Here is a 16,300-nt window from a genome sequence, read left to right on the forward strand (position 1 = left end):
CAGTGACTCCATTATTTTTCCATATTGGAAAAATAAGGCCATATTGCTCGAGGATATGCAGTGGTCATTCCCTGACCTTTCCGCATCCTCCGTATTTGATGGTGACGGGCTCGAGCCCCGGTCTAATCAAGAAGAGTGTGTTATGCACTGCTGCTCCTCCTCCTTCCCACCTGGCTACGGAGGCGCCCCCCAATTCACAAAGGGCGGAAAGGATGACACGAGTAATTACAGACCTGTTAGTTTAACTTCTGTTCCAGGAAAAATAATGGAGTCACTGGTTAAAGAAGCACTGCAGGATCATCTAGACAAGATTGCAGTTATAGTTCAGACACACAGCATTTGTTAAGGGGAAGTCTTGTCTTACAAATTTGATTGGATAATATGATATGGTCATAAAGGAACTAGATGCAGAAAATTAATTTTGATATCATATACTTGGATTTTAGGAAACCTTTTGATACTGTTGCACATAGAAGACTACTGTACAAATTGGAGCAGTATGGCATTACTAGCAAGTTGCTGCAATGGATAAATGGATGGTTGAGTGGGAGAAGACAGAGAGTGGTAATCAATGGACACTGCTCTTCATGAACTAATGTTATTAATGGAGTCCCCCAGGGTTCGGTGTTGGGCCTAGTGTTGTTTTCTGTATTTTTCAATAATATTGATGAAGGTATATCAGGGTTAATGTCTAAGTTTGCAGACGATACGAAGGTTGGCAGGGTTTTTAATGGAAGTAATGATAGTATACTACTGCAATAGAATCTGGAAAAGTTGAGCAGATGGGCTGAGAGGTGGCAACTGAAGTTTAAGTTGAAAAATCCCAGAGCATTTAAAAATCTTTCTAATTTTCCTGTTTTGTATGAACATCATAAAAATGCCTAAATGTACCAACTGTGTAGTACTACACTCAGAGTAGTAGTACTACACAGTAGTACTACACTCAGAGTAGTAGAGAATGAAAAGGACCTAGGGGTAATTGTGCAGTTAGATATGAAGTTTTCTGAGCAGTGAGGCCACACTGCAAGAGTAGCTCATGGTGTCAGTGATATACAGGAATTTTGCTAGCAGAGATAAGGAGGTGATTGTCCCCTTGTATAAGGCAATGGTCAAGCCACACCTTGAGTACTGCATACAGGTCTGGAGCCCTCATTTTAGGAAGGGTGTAGAGCTGCTGGAACAAGTACAGAGAAGGGCAATAGATTGGTGAGCGGAACAAAGACTTGCTGAATCTGGAGACTTGGCACCTGCGAGGTGATCTAATTGAGGTGTATATGGCCTTGAATAGTTTGAGCAAGCTCAATGCTGATGGGATTCTTCCTCTTGTTCAGATTACTGACCTGAGGGGACATAAATTCAAATTGAGGAAAGACAATTGTGGAATAGATGTGTGGAAATTTATCTTTAGCCAGTGAGAGGTTGATAGTTGGAACAAGACTTCCATCTATTTTAGTGGTGCTTGAAAATGTAAATAAGTTCAAGGGAGAACTAGACAAACTTTTGATGCAAATGGATGGGTGAAATGGGAAGGGTTTTTTTTCCCCTTTTTTTTTTTTTTTTTTTTGTTTATGGTATATAAGCTTGCTTTCTTGCATCATATGCCTCTACTACTGCTAATGCTAATATGCTGTTATTTTAAGATGCTTATCCATTGCTAAAAAAAAGACACTGAGTTAGATTTACATATCTCAATAAAACTAAAATTTCTATTGTTATTAGAAGCAAATTATCAGTGTTTATTTAAAACTTAGTTCTGATAATCCCACTGACTGTTTGTATACAATGTGATTTTTAATCCTGATGCTAAAATATACAGCGTGCGTGTGTGTGTGTGTGTGTGTGTGTGTGTGTGTGTGTGTGTGTGTACAGGGTGTCTCAAAAATATTGGTACAAACGTTTTAGGAGAGGTAGGTAACATCTAAAGGAATGTGAATCACATAGGAACCCATAACCGGAAACGTCACGGGAAAGTAGTAGCAGAGGCACAAGAAGCAAAAATGACACAAGACAGTAATTAGTGGCAAACATTTATTTGACATATATTTATTTGTTAATTTATATAATATTAACAATGGAGTACGAGATGGATGCATTTCATGATGTTACAACAGATGCTCGAAGGTTCCACCATGAGACGCGATGCATGAGTGACACCGATGCTGCATGGATTGGTGGACATGGTCGAACACACCTGGAGTTTCTTTGACAATAGCAGCAGCGCAGACGAATCTCACCACGAGATCCATTTCCGTCTCCACAGGTGATTCATACACGATAGATTTGAGGGCCCCCACAGAAAGAAATCAAGGCTTGATAAATCAGGTGAGCATGGGGCCAGGCAACGGGTCCACCACAGCCAATCCATCGATGCTCAAAACGCCTGTTCAAATGGTCACGAACACACCTTCCATAATGGGCAGGCGCCCCGTCATGTTGAAACCAAATGTTGCATCTCACATTTGCTGGAACATCGTCAAGTAACCCTGGTTGAGCTTGTTCAAGAAAGATCTGATATTTAGCGGAGTTCATGCGGGATGGTAACAGGTATGGGCTGACTAAGCAGTCTCCAACCATACCTGCCCACACATTTATTGCGAAGTGATGTTGTGCCGCATGGGGGCACACAACGTGTGGGTTGCCGTGAGCCCATATACACAAATGAGCATTGTGCTGATTGAATAAGCCTTCCCAAGTGAAATAAGCCTCATCTGTGAACAAAACATAGGCTCAAAAATTCAAGTCTTGAACACTTTCTTGGAGAAACCACTGCGCAAAAGCCACACATGCAGGATGATCTTGGGGGAGCAGTAACTGAACCCTTTGGAGATGAAAGGGGGATAACGAATCGTCATGCCAGACACGCTGTACACTGCAAATGTAAAGTACTACATATAGGAAGCAGTAACCCCAGAGTAATGTATCAACTCTGTAGTACTACAATGACAAGCAATGAGACACTCCTAAGGCAGAGGCAACGGCACGTGTGCTGGTAGTAGGATTATTCTAGATGGCATTCAACACACTTTCTTTCATGGCGGGAGTTCGTGTCGAACGTGGTCTGCCCGCACTACTCCTGTTACTTCTAAATGACCCATAATCGCACGAATTTTGATGCACGTGTGCAAACAAATGGTGGTCCGGTACATGTCTGTCTGGGAAGCGTTCTCCATAAATTTGTTGAGTGGCTCGTCCATTGCCCTCTGCTAATCCATACACTAGGTGCATGTCTGCCAGCTCACAGTTCGTATATCAATGCATGCTCTTCGTGCAGCGACTACCACACCGTGTACCAACTTACGGTGACGTTTCCGGTTATGGGTATAATTAAATTTATATAAACTACAGCCATTATCAATCCACTGCAGGATGAAAGCCTCCTCAACAATTCATGCTGAGGAAAATGGAACGTAATCTGCCATGCTGGTCCTGTATGGCTTGGCAGATCAACCATATTTATCAGTCAAGGGCTTGAACTCCAGTCTACTCAGAGTGTGTGCCACTGCACTCCTGCTCCTGACCACTAAGCTATATGTCACCATATACACTGGTGTGCAAAACATAAGGACCAACACTATTTCTACAGTGTTTCAATCACAAAATCTTTACTTAAAGTACTCTTTACTGATGAGAGTAGATTCAGTCTCAGCAGCGATTCTGGACGTCAGCTAATTTGGCAAGAGGTTGACACACGGTATCACTCCGCAAACATCACTGAAAGGGAGCGATAGGCAGTCGAGGTGTTCTCGTCTTGGGAGGCATTATCTTGGATGGATGTACTCTACTCCAGATACTGGAAGGTGGTACTGTAACTGGTGCATGCTACTGTACTGAGGTAATCCTTCCCCATATGCATCTGTTCCGAGGTGCAATAGCCCGAGTTTGTGTTTATGGCTGATAACGCCACAAACCATCACACTGCAGCTGTTGATATGCTTTTGGAAAGCGAGGACATTGTTCGTATGGATTGGCCTGCCCGTTTCGCGATCTAAATCCCATCGAACACATATGGGACGCTTTGAGGAGATGCCTAGCAGCAGGTTCACACCAACCAGAAGACGGAGGAATGGACGATGTTACTGCAAAACTTATCAACAACATTGTTCTAAGTATGGACAGGCGGTGAAAGCCTGCATTGACATTAGGAATGGCCATATCTCCTACTGAGGACCACCTCTTCCCTTTGTTCCATCTTTGGCAGTGATGCATCTATATCATGGCAGCCAGTGCTATGTTGCCTTTTTTTGAATAAAGTCCTTCTGTACTGTTTTTTTTTCCGTTGTTCTGTTTTGTCGTTGTTGTTTCCTTCATCATTTCTGTACCTCACGAGGTTCCTTTGGTATGCTTTTCCCATTTTGGTATGCTGTCACGAAGTACATTTACAAACAAAATTGATTACTTACTTTGGAATTGGAATAGTACATCACTGTTAAAGAATGCCAATATACTGTACTCTAATTCTTATTCAATCGTACACCTGCAGGTCTCATATTAAAAGGTCCAATTTAAAAAAAATACATTTCCCCCCCCACATTCTCCAAATCACCCAACTTAATTACTTTTATCTCAAATAAACATTCAAGAATTTCTTTACCAAAAGCACGAAAATCATACAATTGTTTGGCTATTAGAAAGTATTCTCAACAACAATCACAAGTTATTAATCTTAAAAATTACTCACATTTATAAAAATAAATTAGACTTAGGTGTATAAAAATAAAGGTATAAAAACTGGACAATTAAACTGTCTGGTTTTTATACCTCTGACTTTAACCTAATGCACATTTTTGCTGTACATTATATCTGTACATAATGCAATAGTATATTATACTTGTACATAATGTACGTATAAAATATACTGCCACTTAATGTACATTAAGCTGCAGTACATTATATCCAGTTCAGTGGAATTCTCACTGAACTCGATAAAACTCAGAATCTATTAGAACAAGACTATAGCTGCTGCCAAAAAATAATTGATGAAAATGTAATTGTTGTTTTATTTTGGCATTTTGAATAGATCACTTTGGCCTTCCCCCACATATGTATAGCATAAGTGGAAAAAATCACTATGAATATTATAACTCACATGAATATATTACATAAACTACTAGGGGGCTTTTTGAGCTTTTATTTATTTTGTTGCAATTGAATTTTTTTTGATAAACAGCACAGTTTTCAACTGAAATGTCTGGTTGATACCATTGACAGTCTGTTAATTTGTTACAAGTTCATTCTTGAACAAACAGTTTTTAATAGTTAATGATGTACCCCCGCCCACAAAGAGTGCATCACCTATTCCACTTTTACCTCTTTATCATTTTCCAGTTATTCATAAGACTATCTAAATGATGCAATCAAATAATAATTTCAAAATGTGCAAAGTAATATAGTGATACTTCCTATGCAAACTTTGTTTGCTTATATTTATACAGCTATGTAAATAAATAATACTTGACACTAGGACTACCTGTATTATAGTTCAGTTCCACAGCTGGAAGCTTTAAGCTGTAAGATTAAAATTATTAAAATTACTATCACCAATAGAGGTTTAGTGTACTAACCCAGAAATATGCCAGCTGTAGTGCCATTTGGATGTAAGCATCAGGACTCATACGGCACTTCTTCATGAAGCCTTTACCATACTCCTGATGTAAAAATACTCTCAAATCAGTATCTTCAATCACTGTTTTGGCAGCTATAACTGCATTCTTAATTACCTCTTGACACTAAAGAATAAAAAGTGAAAATTTATATTATTAAGGAATTCATTTAAGAACTATAAAAATGCATACAAACTCAATATACAGAATATATAATTTTGTATTAATTTGGATATCTTTTTTGATGCTTGTAGCATGATTGGAAGTTATTCACTTCCAACTACAACGTAAGTATAATGGAAAAGCAAAAACATTTGTTGCCAGAATGTATGAATTTATGTACATGTTAAAACAAAAATTATTTTAAAAGAACTATTATTTGTTCAAATAATGTTTATCTGAATTTTTTCTAACATACAAAAGTAGTTATTTCTGCTTTATCTTAAATATTAACTTTAAAATAAATAATAAATAAATAAAATGGCAAAATTGTGTCACAGAAGTAAATATAGTAGTTGCTGTTGGTGGTTTCATGGTATATCAGCATCTTGGGCCACATGACACCAAGCATACAAGTGAGCGTTTGAAGAATGATTTACAAGTGATTTTCCTTGATTCCTTTCAATCAAGGAAAATCACCAAGTAATTTTCCTTGGTGATTTTAATGTTCACAACTCCAGCTAGCTTCAGCTAGTTTTCTAGTCACACCGACCCAGCTGGTCGATATGCTGAAGCTTTTGCAATTACTAATGACCTTGCACAGATTGTTCATTTACCTACAAGAATACAAGACAATCCTAATCACACACCCAACATGCTTGATCTTTTTCTCACAAACAAACCTAAGTACATGGTCGGTGTGAGAGGTCCTTTAAGCACTTCAGATCACAACTTGGTGATTGTCTCTTCTCGAATGGAGCCTTTATCTCATGGCTATTCCCAACCTCGTGTTGTTTGGCATTACAAGAATGCAAAATGGGATGACCTGCGAGATTTCTTTTCTTCTTTTCCTTGGTCAGATTACTGTCTCAAAACTTCTGATGTCAACGTTTGCTCAGATCATGTCAGAGAATGGAATCCTTTATCCCACACTCCACGTTAAAATCTCGTCCTTTATCTAAACCTTGGTTTTACAATAAATGTGCTAAGGCTGTTCAAGAGAAGAATGTTGCATATCATAATTGGCTTGTTTCTAATTCTTCTGTTTCATTTTCTGCCTACACCAAAGCTCGCAACAATTGTAAGGCAGTTATTAATCAGTCCAAACTAGAGTTTGAACAGGCTAAGAGAAGAAAACTTGCTTCTTGCCCTAATGGTAGCCGAGCATTCTGGTCTCTTTCCAAAGCTTTTGGCCGCAACTTTTGCCCATCTCTGCTCCCACCTCTGTCCACAAAACCAGAATGTTCTGTTGTCACTTCAGCCAAGGATAAAGCTGACCTGCTAGCATCCCATTTTTCTTCCAGCTCATGTATTAATGGTCCTGGTAAAACACCTCCCACTATTCCCAACATGCTCCATTCAATGCCTCCTGTGACCTTCCGTCAATAGGATTTTCTCGAATCTCGATGCTAAGAAAGCTCCAGGTCCTGATGGTATTTCTCCACTTGTTCTCAAAACCTGTGCTACTGAATTTACTCCTATTCTTTGCCGCCTTTTTTCAATTTCTTATTCCAAAGGTGTTTTTCCTTCTGCTTGGAAAATTGCTCCTATCCAGCCTGTTCCTCAAAAGGGTGACAAATCCCTCCCATCCAATTATCGTCCCATTGCAATTACTTCTACTCTTTCTAAAGTAATGGAGAAATCAATTAACCACCAACTCTTAAACTACCAAGAAACCTTCTGTCTGATCAACGATCGCCAGTATGGATTCCGTCAGTGTCAATCCACTGGTGATATTCTGGCTTATGTTACCCATTTATGGACTAATTCAATGGAAAGGTTCGGTGAAACACAAGTAGTTGCTCTTGATATATCAAAGGCTTTCAATCGTGTTTGGCATAAAGGTCTTCTAAACAAGCTTCCATCTTATGGTTTGCCAACTGTTTTTAGTAACTGGTTATCCAGTTTTCTCTCTGATCGCTCACTGAGGGTGATGGTAGATGGCTCTCTGTCTTCTAACTTCTCCACTAATGCCGGTGTCCCCCAAGGTTCAGTTCTTTTCCCCACTCTTTTCCTCTTGTATGTTAATGACCTTCTTCCATTGACTGGAAATCCTATCCATAGTTTTGCTGATGATAGCACATTGCATTCTACTTTCCATTTTGAGAAACCTTGCCCTGCTCAATCAGCTTCAACTTCTCGAAAATCTGCTACCAATTCCTTAAATGCCATTCTTCAGGTAATTCTCCAGTGGGGCAAAGGCAACTTAGTTGATTTCAGTCCTTCTAAAACTCAGTCCTGCCTTATATCTCACAAAAAGGATTCTTCTGCTCCTATGCTTATCTTTGGTGACACTCCGATTTCTAGGCAAGTTGATGTATCTCTTTTGGGGATTACCCTTACTTCTAATCTCTCTTGGCACAAGAACATTACAAATATTGCTTCCTCTGCATCTAAAAAACTTGGTTTTCTCTTTTGCTCCCGCCATTACTTTTCTTCCAAACAGCTGCTGACTGTATAAATCGCAAATCCTCCCAGCCATGGAATATTGTTCCCACATCTGGGCTGGTGCCCCCAAAACCTCTCAGGCTTCTTGATTCCATTGAGAAGAGGGCAGTTAGGTTAATTAATGATTCATCTCTAACAGAGTCTCTCCACTCGCTATCTCATAGACGTACTGTTTCTGCTGCATGCCTCTTCCACAGATATTTCCATTGGAACTGTTCTTCTGAATTGGCTTCTATAATTCCCGCTCCCTCTTTCAAAACAGTCCGAACACGTGCCACCATCAGCGAACATCCATTTACTGTCCAACTTCAAACTCACAGAACCAACTTTTCATCTTCCTTGTTTATTCATTCAACTGCCGTTTTCTGGAACAACCTTCCTTCATACGTATTTCTGAAAATTACAGTCTACAGAAGTTCAAGTCCAATGTCAACAAATATCTTCATTCATCTTCTCAACCAACTTAGTACCAACTCAAGCATGGTACTAAGTACTATAGGTTCTAATACCTCTCGTGTTTGGGGTTTACATAAAAAAAATATAAAAAATAAAAATAAAATAAATATCACTCAGATATGGAATAAAGCATATCTTTTCTCTATATATTTTGATGATTGTTGTTGTTCTGATTTTAAATCTGTAATTTAACCTGTTTCTTCAAAACCACTCAAACAGGTACCTAGATAGAAATTAAAAATAATTAAAATAATTTTTTTAATTTCTAATTCACTGAACTGATTTTTCCTCTTCCTCATTTACTCCTACTTCTGTTTTTTTGAAACAATCTTGATTCATATGTGCCTCCATAGCCAGGTGGGCAGGAGCGGCAGTGCGTAGCACACGCTTCTTGATTAGACAGTGGTTCGACCCTGTTAACACCAAATACGGAGGATGCAAAACAGTCAGGGAATGACCACCGCATATCCCCGGAGCAACATGGCCTTAGTTGCTAATGCTCCTAAAAACCAAATAACAAAACAAAAAATAAACCTTCATATGTATATTCTGTGAAAATTATATTCAAAAATTAAAATCCAATATCTTTTGTCTTCTCAAGCTTCAACCCTTTCATGGTATTAAAGTATTAAAAATTCTAATAACGTTCATGTTTGTCATCACCATAAAAAGGGGCTTAAGATGATAAAATACTAACAAACAAAATGATAAAAAAAAATCAAGAGCAGCTACTGTAACTCTTTTAATAAGAGAAATCAAACAGCTTATTTATAATCCAATAAAACTGTATGCTCACACCTCAGGATCCAAATCCCATTTCAAATGAACTGGAGGTACTGGCTCTACTGACACAATTCCACATGTATTACCTTCTTCTGTATATCTAGTTATAAAGAAAATGAAAATCTGTGTATTATGTTAACTGTTGCAATAAATCTGAAAAAGTTCACGTTCAATTGTAATTTTTATATCAGAAGAGTATTATTTTGAGTACAGTTCAATACAATGTTTAATAACATTGTTTAATAGTAAAATGCATTATAGGAATACAGTTAATAAATGAAAACTGAAAACACAAAAATATGTGGTAAGCAAAGAAAATTCATCAATCAACCAATATACAGCATACAGATGCATATAGCATTAGCAGAGGTATATTATGCAAGAAAGCAAGCTTATACAGCATCAGCCAAAAAAAAAAAAAAAAAAAAAAAAGAAAAAGAAAAAAAGCTTCCCATTTCACCCATCCATTCTCTCCAAATGTTCTGCCTTGAATTTATTTAAGCTATCCACTTCTACAACAACAGATGGAAGTTTGTTCCAGAAATCAACCACCTGCTGGCTAAAGGCAAATTTCCACATCTATTCTACAACTGCCTTTCCTTAATTTGAATTTATGTTCCCTCAGGCGATTGATCTGGGCAAGAGGAAGAATTCCATCTGCATTGAGCTTGCTCAAACCATTCGAGGCCTTATACACCACAATCAGATCACCTTGAAGGTGCCTAGTCTCCAGACACTGTAATTTGCAAAACTTAAGCCTTTCTTTGTAAGAGCTTTTTTCCAACCCTTTATTCCATTCGCTATGTTCCATTTATATATATATAGAAAATGACTCATCATCTGTATTTATATTATAAAGGCAGGGATAGATACAGCACTGTGTAAACTAAAGTTTTTATGTAGTATCACTGCCTTTGTCTATGCAGGGCACTGTAATATGTGGCCCACCATATTACTATAAATAAACAATGGGTACTATCATGGTGAGCATAAATTTGTGGGTGCTAGAAATAGAAATATAGGAATTTCACCACACAATATTCATATTAAATGCAGTTAAGGTGATTTTGGCAGACTCGCTTCCAAAGAAATTGTTAATGAATAGTACCTGTAGAATCAAAGGGATCCAACAAAAGGAAAAACACCGAATAGAATTAGCATTAGTAGAGGCATATGATGCAAGAAAGCAAGCTTATGCAGCATCAGCCAAAAAAAAAAAAAAAAAAAACCCGTCCACTTCACCCCTCCATTCGTTCGAAATACCTGTCCAGCTGAGCCTTAAACTATTTAAGCTATCAACTTCCAAAACAAGGGATGGAAGTCTGTTCCACCAACCAACTGCCCGCTGGCTAAAGGCAAATTTCCGCACATCTATCCTACATCTGTCTTTCCTCAATTTGAATTTATGCCCTCTCAGGTGATTATTCTGAGCAAGAGGCAGTATCCCATCAGCATTGAGCATGCTCAAACCATTCAAGGCTTTGTACACCTCTATCAGATCACCTCGCCGGTGTCTAGTCTCCAGACACTGTAATTTGCAAAACTTAAGCCTTTCTTTGCCCTTCGTTCCGTTCACTAACCTTGTTGCCCTTCTCTGTGCTCGTTCCAGCAGCTCTACATCGTTCTTGAAATGAGGCTTCCAGACCTGTATACAGTACTCAAGGTGCGACCTGACCATTGCTTTATACAAGGGAATGATCACCTCCCTATCCCTGCTAGAAAAATTCCTGTATATCATTGATAAGACACCATGAGCTACTCTTGCAGCCCATCTGCACTGCTCAGAGAACTTCATATCTGCCTGCACAATTACCCCCAGGTCCTTTTCATTCTTTACCACTGTCAGTGTAGTACCACAGAGTTGATAAGTTGCTCTGGGGTTGCTGTTTCCCATATGTAGTACTTTACATTTGTCAATGTTAAACTTCATTTGCCACCTCTCAGCCCATCTGCTCAACCTTTCCAGATCCTGTTGCAGCAGCATAGCATCAGTAGCATCCTTAACAACCCTGCCAACCTTTGTATCATCTGCAAACTTAGACATTAAGCTTGATATACCATCATCAATATCATTTATAAATACAGACAACAACAATGGACCCAACACTGAACCCTGAGGGACTCCACTAATAACATTAGTCCACGATGAACAGTGTCCATTAATTACCACTCTCTGTCTTCTGCCACTCAACTATCTCTTTATCCATAGCAACAATTTGCCACCAATGCCAGCTCCAATTTGTGCAGCAGTCTTCCATGTGCAACAGTATCAAAAGCCTTTCTAAGATCCAAATATATAATATCAAAGTTATTCCCTGCATCCAATTCTTTTGTGACTACATCATTGTATCCAATCAAATTGGTCAGACAAGATCTTCCCTTAACAAAACCATGCTGTGTCTGAGCTATAACTGAATTCTTGTCAAGATGATCCTGCAGTGCTTCTTTAACCAGTGCTTCCATTAATTTTCCTGGAACAGAAGTTAAACTCACAGGTCTATAATTACTGGTGTCAGCCTTTGATCCTCCTTTGTGAATTGGGGTTACATTTGCACATTTCCGGTCTGTGGGTACCTCCCCTGAGTCCAAGGAAGCTCTCATAATTATGGCTAACGGATTGTTTACTCCTTTGCTGCCTCCTTTAATATGACTGGATAGATCCCATCCACCCCAGGTGCTTTTCTTGTATTTATCTTCAACAATTTCTCCTCCACTTTACTCTCAATTATTACAAGATCATCCAGCTCACTGCCAGTGTTTGCTTCATCTATGGCATTCCCCTTCCTCAATAACTTCTCATGTGTGAATGTAGATGCAAAATATTAATTTAGTTTGTTAGCTACCTGAGCAGGATCATCAACAGTTGACCCATCGATATCAAGTGGACCAATCTGATTAATCTCCTTCCTTCTAGAGTTTACATAAGAACTCCTTGCTGTTTTTCTTTGCATCCCTTGCCAAAGATTTCTCGAAATCTGCCTTCGCCTGCCTAACCTCCTTTGTAACTTGGTTACAGATCAACTTATATCTATCATAGGCTTCTGTGTCACAAGTTAATTTATGTGTATCCATCTGACATCCATTTAGGCCTGAACCTTGAACAATATTTCTTAGTTGGTATGTAAAGCCTACTAGCGTCCAAGATAAGTTCTTTGAATGCTTCCCATTTTGAGTTTGCTGTTGGTAACATCATCAGTTTGTCCCACTGTATAGAATTTAAATACTGTCTCAGTCCATCGTAGTCGCCTTTACGAAAGCAATAATCCTTCCCTTTACCCCTGATGGTAGTTACCTCCTTGAGTAAATCCCACTTTAGCACACTGTGAATACTGCCACCTAGTGGTTCCTGTATCTGCAGATTCTTAATGCATGAAGAATCACTATGATAATCAAATCAAGAGTATTGCTCCCTCTAATTGCCTCCCAAACATGCTGATTTAGAAAACAATCAACCAATAAATCCACAAAAACCTTGCTAGTTTGTGAGTGACCAACCCACAAATTCCAGTCAATATCTGGGAAATTAAAATCCTCCATTATAAGACTCTCTAATTTTCTGGCCCACTCTATTTCCCTGTACAGTTCCTTATTATACTCATCAGAGTCATTAGGCCTATAGCACACTCCTACTCTCAATTTTGATCTCCCAATGCTTATGTCACACCAAACTTACTCCACGCTTCACTGTCCAGCGATGTCGACTGGCTTCACTTCCTTGGATTTTATGTTTTTCTTAACTAATAGCATAACCCCTCCTCCCTTCCTATCCTTTCTGTAGACGTTGTACTCCCCAAATTCCAGTTCTGCATTACTTATATCTGTGTGGCACCACGTCTCTGATATCCCAACAATATCCGCCTTTGATGCTTTGAGCAATACCTCAAATTCATCTACCAAACTCCTAGCATTGGTGTACACGCAAGTATACATGCACCTGTTCTTTTTCTTAGATACCCTAACACAACCCATGTGTTTACTTGTACCCCAATGACTCCCAGCAGTCTCTGAAATATCCTGCATCTTATTTTCCAAGCTGCTGCTCATTCCAATGGAAGCAGTGCAAGAATCACTTTCACCTCTGCCAGTGGCTACTATTAATCTATTAGTCCTTGTATCCCCCCAATTTAGCAGTTTTCCGACCCACCTAACACTGCCTCGATAGCATCAGCAAACATTCTTGCACCCTTTCTATTTAAGTGTATCCCATCCCTGTAGAAGCAGTCTCTCCTGTTAACAAATATAAAGTTAGTCAAGAGAATTTTGAATGACAAGTCTTATGGTGGGACAATAACCGGGACACTGACATCAGTACAGAATTGCAATGGAAAACGGGTAGATATGGATGATGTATCATTGCGCAGTAATACTCCAATGCCACAGCATAATTTTAAGTTTGAGGGAGACATTCATGCAGATCAGTGCCTAACATTGCTATTCATATTTATGGATAGGGTGCACAGTGTTGCTTTTATTTTACTTTTTTTTTGCCAAAGTATGTATTCTAAGTATGCCAAAGTATGTATTTTTTCCCAAAGTATGTATTCCGACCATGTATTCTATGGTTGGCCCATGCAATTCTAACCCCTAAGGCTAACTTTGCTGCATCACTTAAAAAGCTTGGCGCACAATAGCCTTATATGCTGATGTGCCATAAAACTCCCAATAACCAACCAACCACTTAAAGAGTTCATAAAAATTTCATCATCTTGATGAGATTTTAACCCAGGCCTTCAACATACTATGTGGAAGGAGGGTGATGGTAACCACTGTTGTGATGAAGCAGTGGTCTAGTATTAGAATTAGTAAGGCTGAATAATGCAAGGAAATGAATTTTTTCTGTATCAGCCAAACATAAATTTATAAAATAATAATAATTCATATAAAACAGAATATTTATAATGTTCCCATTCTGCTTTATATTGATTCCAATTTTTGACAGTCTACTACCCATATTTGAACTTCACAAGATTCAATCTTCGGTTATTCCATGAGATTTTATGTTTGTGTCCTCCCGGTTCATGTCTCACCAAGGAGGGAGAACAAACCTCCCTTATTCATTTCTTCTTTCAAACTCTACAGCCCACACCTTAGTCTTTCCTCATAAGTGCATCACATTGCACTAATCACCAAACAGGCTGCCCTCCTCTAAATCCTTTCCAGAAGCTTTGTCTTTTTTTTTTAGGTGTTATCTCCAGGCCTGAATAGAATATTCCAAAAAAATGTAGTCCACCCATCACCTTGTAAAGAGGGGACATGATAATAGCAATGATGATAACAGTGGGGGCATTATAGACCATGTTAATAATTGTAACTTTTTTTTACTGGGAAGAAGATAAATACTATCAAAAGATGTGGACAGTAAACTCCTGTTATAGCATTTTCAAAGGGATTGGCTCCAGAGAGCATTATAAACAGGATCCCCCGTCCCCCCATTTTGGAGACTATATTTCATCAATATTTGAAATAAAACCTGCACACTTAACATACTACTCTTGCTATTACCGGCACCTTCAACCATTTTTTATTTCATTTTTGCTTTAAAAAGAATGAAAATTCTAAAAAGATTTTATGAATATAAATTCACACTAAAAAAAAAAAAAAAAAAAAAAACACACTACTTCTGTACCAGGAAAACAAAGTGGGGGGGGGGGGGAACATACTAATTACTGTACCAGTAAGAAAAGTGAACAAATGGTGCTGAATTAAAAAAAAAAAAAAAAAAGCTGAGGAGAGTGTATCAAAATGCCACAATGAATAACTAGACATTGAGTTGTAAAGAGTGGTACCCTCAGATTTCAGTTAAATGTGAAAAAAAACATCACCTATCTGCACCAAGAATGCCTTCTAGGAAGTAAAACTGCAAAATTAACAATTCCCAGAATTTAGTCCCAAAGCCAAAAATCAAGAGGAAGCAGAGTTATGTCTGAATTTATTTGTTCTTGGAACCTTATTAACATCAACACAAGCAAGAAAGCATTTAAAGAGGAGCATTACGCCATAAAAAAATGCTGGCACTTCATATGATTGTTCACCAGACCAGAAGAAAAGTGTATTAAAAACAGGGTAGTGCTAGAAGTGAGACTCTTATAATTGGAGTTTACTGTATATTGTTACTAGTTCTGCTATAATGTGCATTTTTGCAATGCAAATTTGCTCCAACGCGACTGATATATTGGGGAACAATGCAAGTATAATCCAATTTTGGCATTGGCTCATGTGTGATTTCGTCTGCTAGAGTAACACTAGGTGAACACAAAACCCAGCACCAAGCTGAATGTAGCAACCTGCGCAGCAATACACACAAGTTTATGAAGCTTAAAAAATGTCAAAAGTCAAATGTGTGAGTGCTATATTTCTCATTTACAGTAGTTGTATTGGTCGGAGACACTGTTGTCATTCACTGTATTCACAAGATAAAACGTGATATTGCAGGCTGACTCATGTTTTCAGAGCTCACATTTTTCTGTTCGAACAGAAATTTCATGAGGCGTGATAGCGGGAGCAGAGGAGCACAATTTGCAGTACCTGGTTTATTGGACTTTTCTGTTAATTCTAATTATAACAGATAGTAAACTTGATCTTATTGCATTTGTGATAATTCCAATAGCTGGAATAATGTAGGATTTACATTATTATGGTGAAATGTGTTTCCCCTTCCAGAAAATCATATAAAAAACATAAATTTTCAGAATCTTCTCTTCATTCCTATTTTTTGAGCTTCGTAAACTTGTCTCACTTGTGCATCCCATGTTCGTCATTATTGATTGCTTATCTTTTTTACTGTTTTAAATTTTACGATAAAAAAAAAAAAAAAAAAGGAAATGTCAGTGAATAGAAATATCAATCAAGCAAAC

General features: G+C 38.2%; 1 protein-coding gene across 1 annotated transcript in view; it reads right to left on the bottom strand.

Annotated features, from left to right (window-relative positions):
- Positions 1–16,300, bottom strand: part of LOC150076325 (carnitine O-palmitoyltransferase 1, muscle isoform-like) — a 429,351-nt gene that overhangs the window by 50,990 nt on the left and 362,061 nt on the right. Inside the window, exons 17-18 of the mRNA XM_090387587.1 lie at positions 9,462–9,546; positions 5,562–5,726 (exon numbers count right to left, since the gene is read on the bottom strand). Of these exons, the coding sequence (XP_090243713.1) occupies positions 5,562–5,726; positions 9,462–9,546 (250 nt within the window). The remainder of the gene's footprint in view (positions 1–5,561; positions 5,727–9,461; positions 9,547–16,300) is intronic.

This window comes from Mastigoproctus giganteus, chromosome 13, assembly GCF_048544385.1.
Source record: "Mastigoproctus giganteus isolate SK-2022 chromosome 13, ASM4854438v1, whole genome shotgun sequence".
Classification (NCBI taxonomy): domain Eukaryota; kingdom Metazoa; phylum Arthropoda; class Arachnida; order Uropygi; family Thelyphonidae; genus Mastigoproctus; species Mastigoproctus giganteus.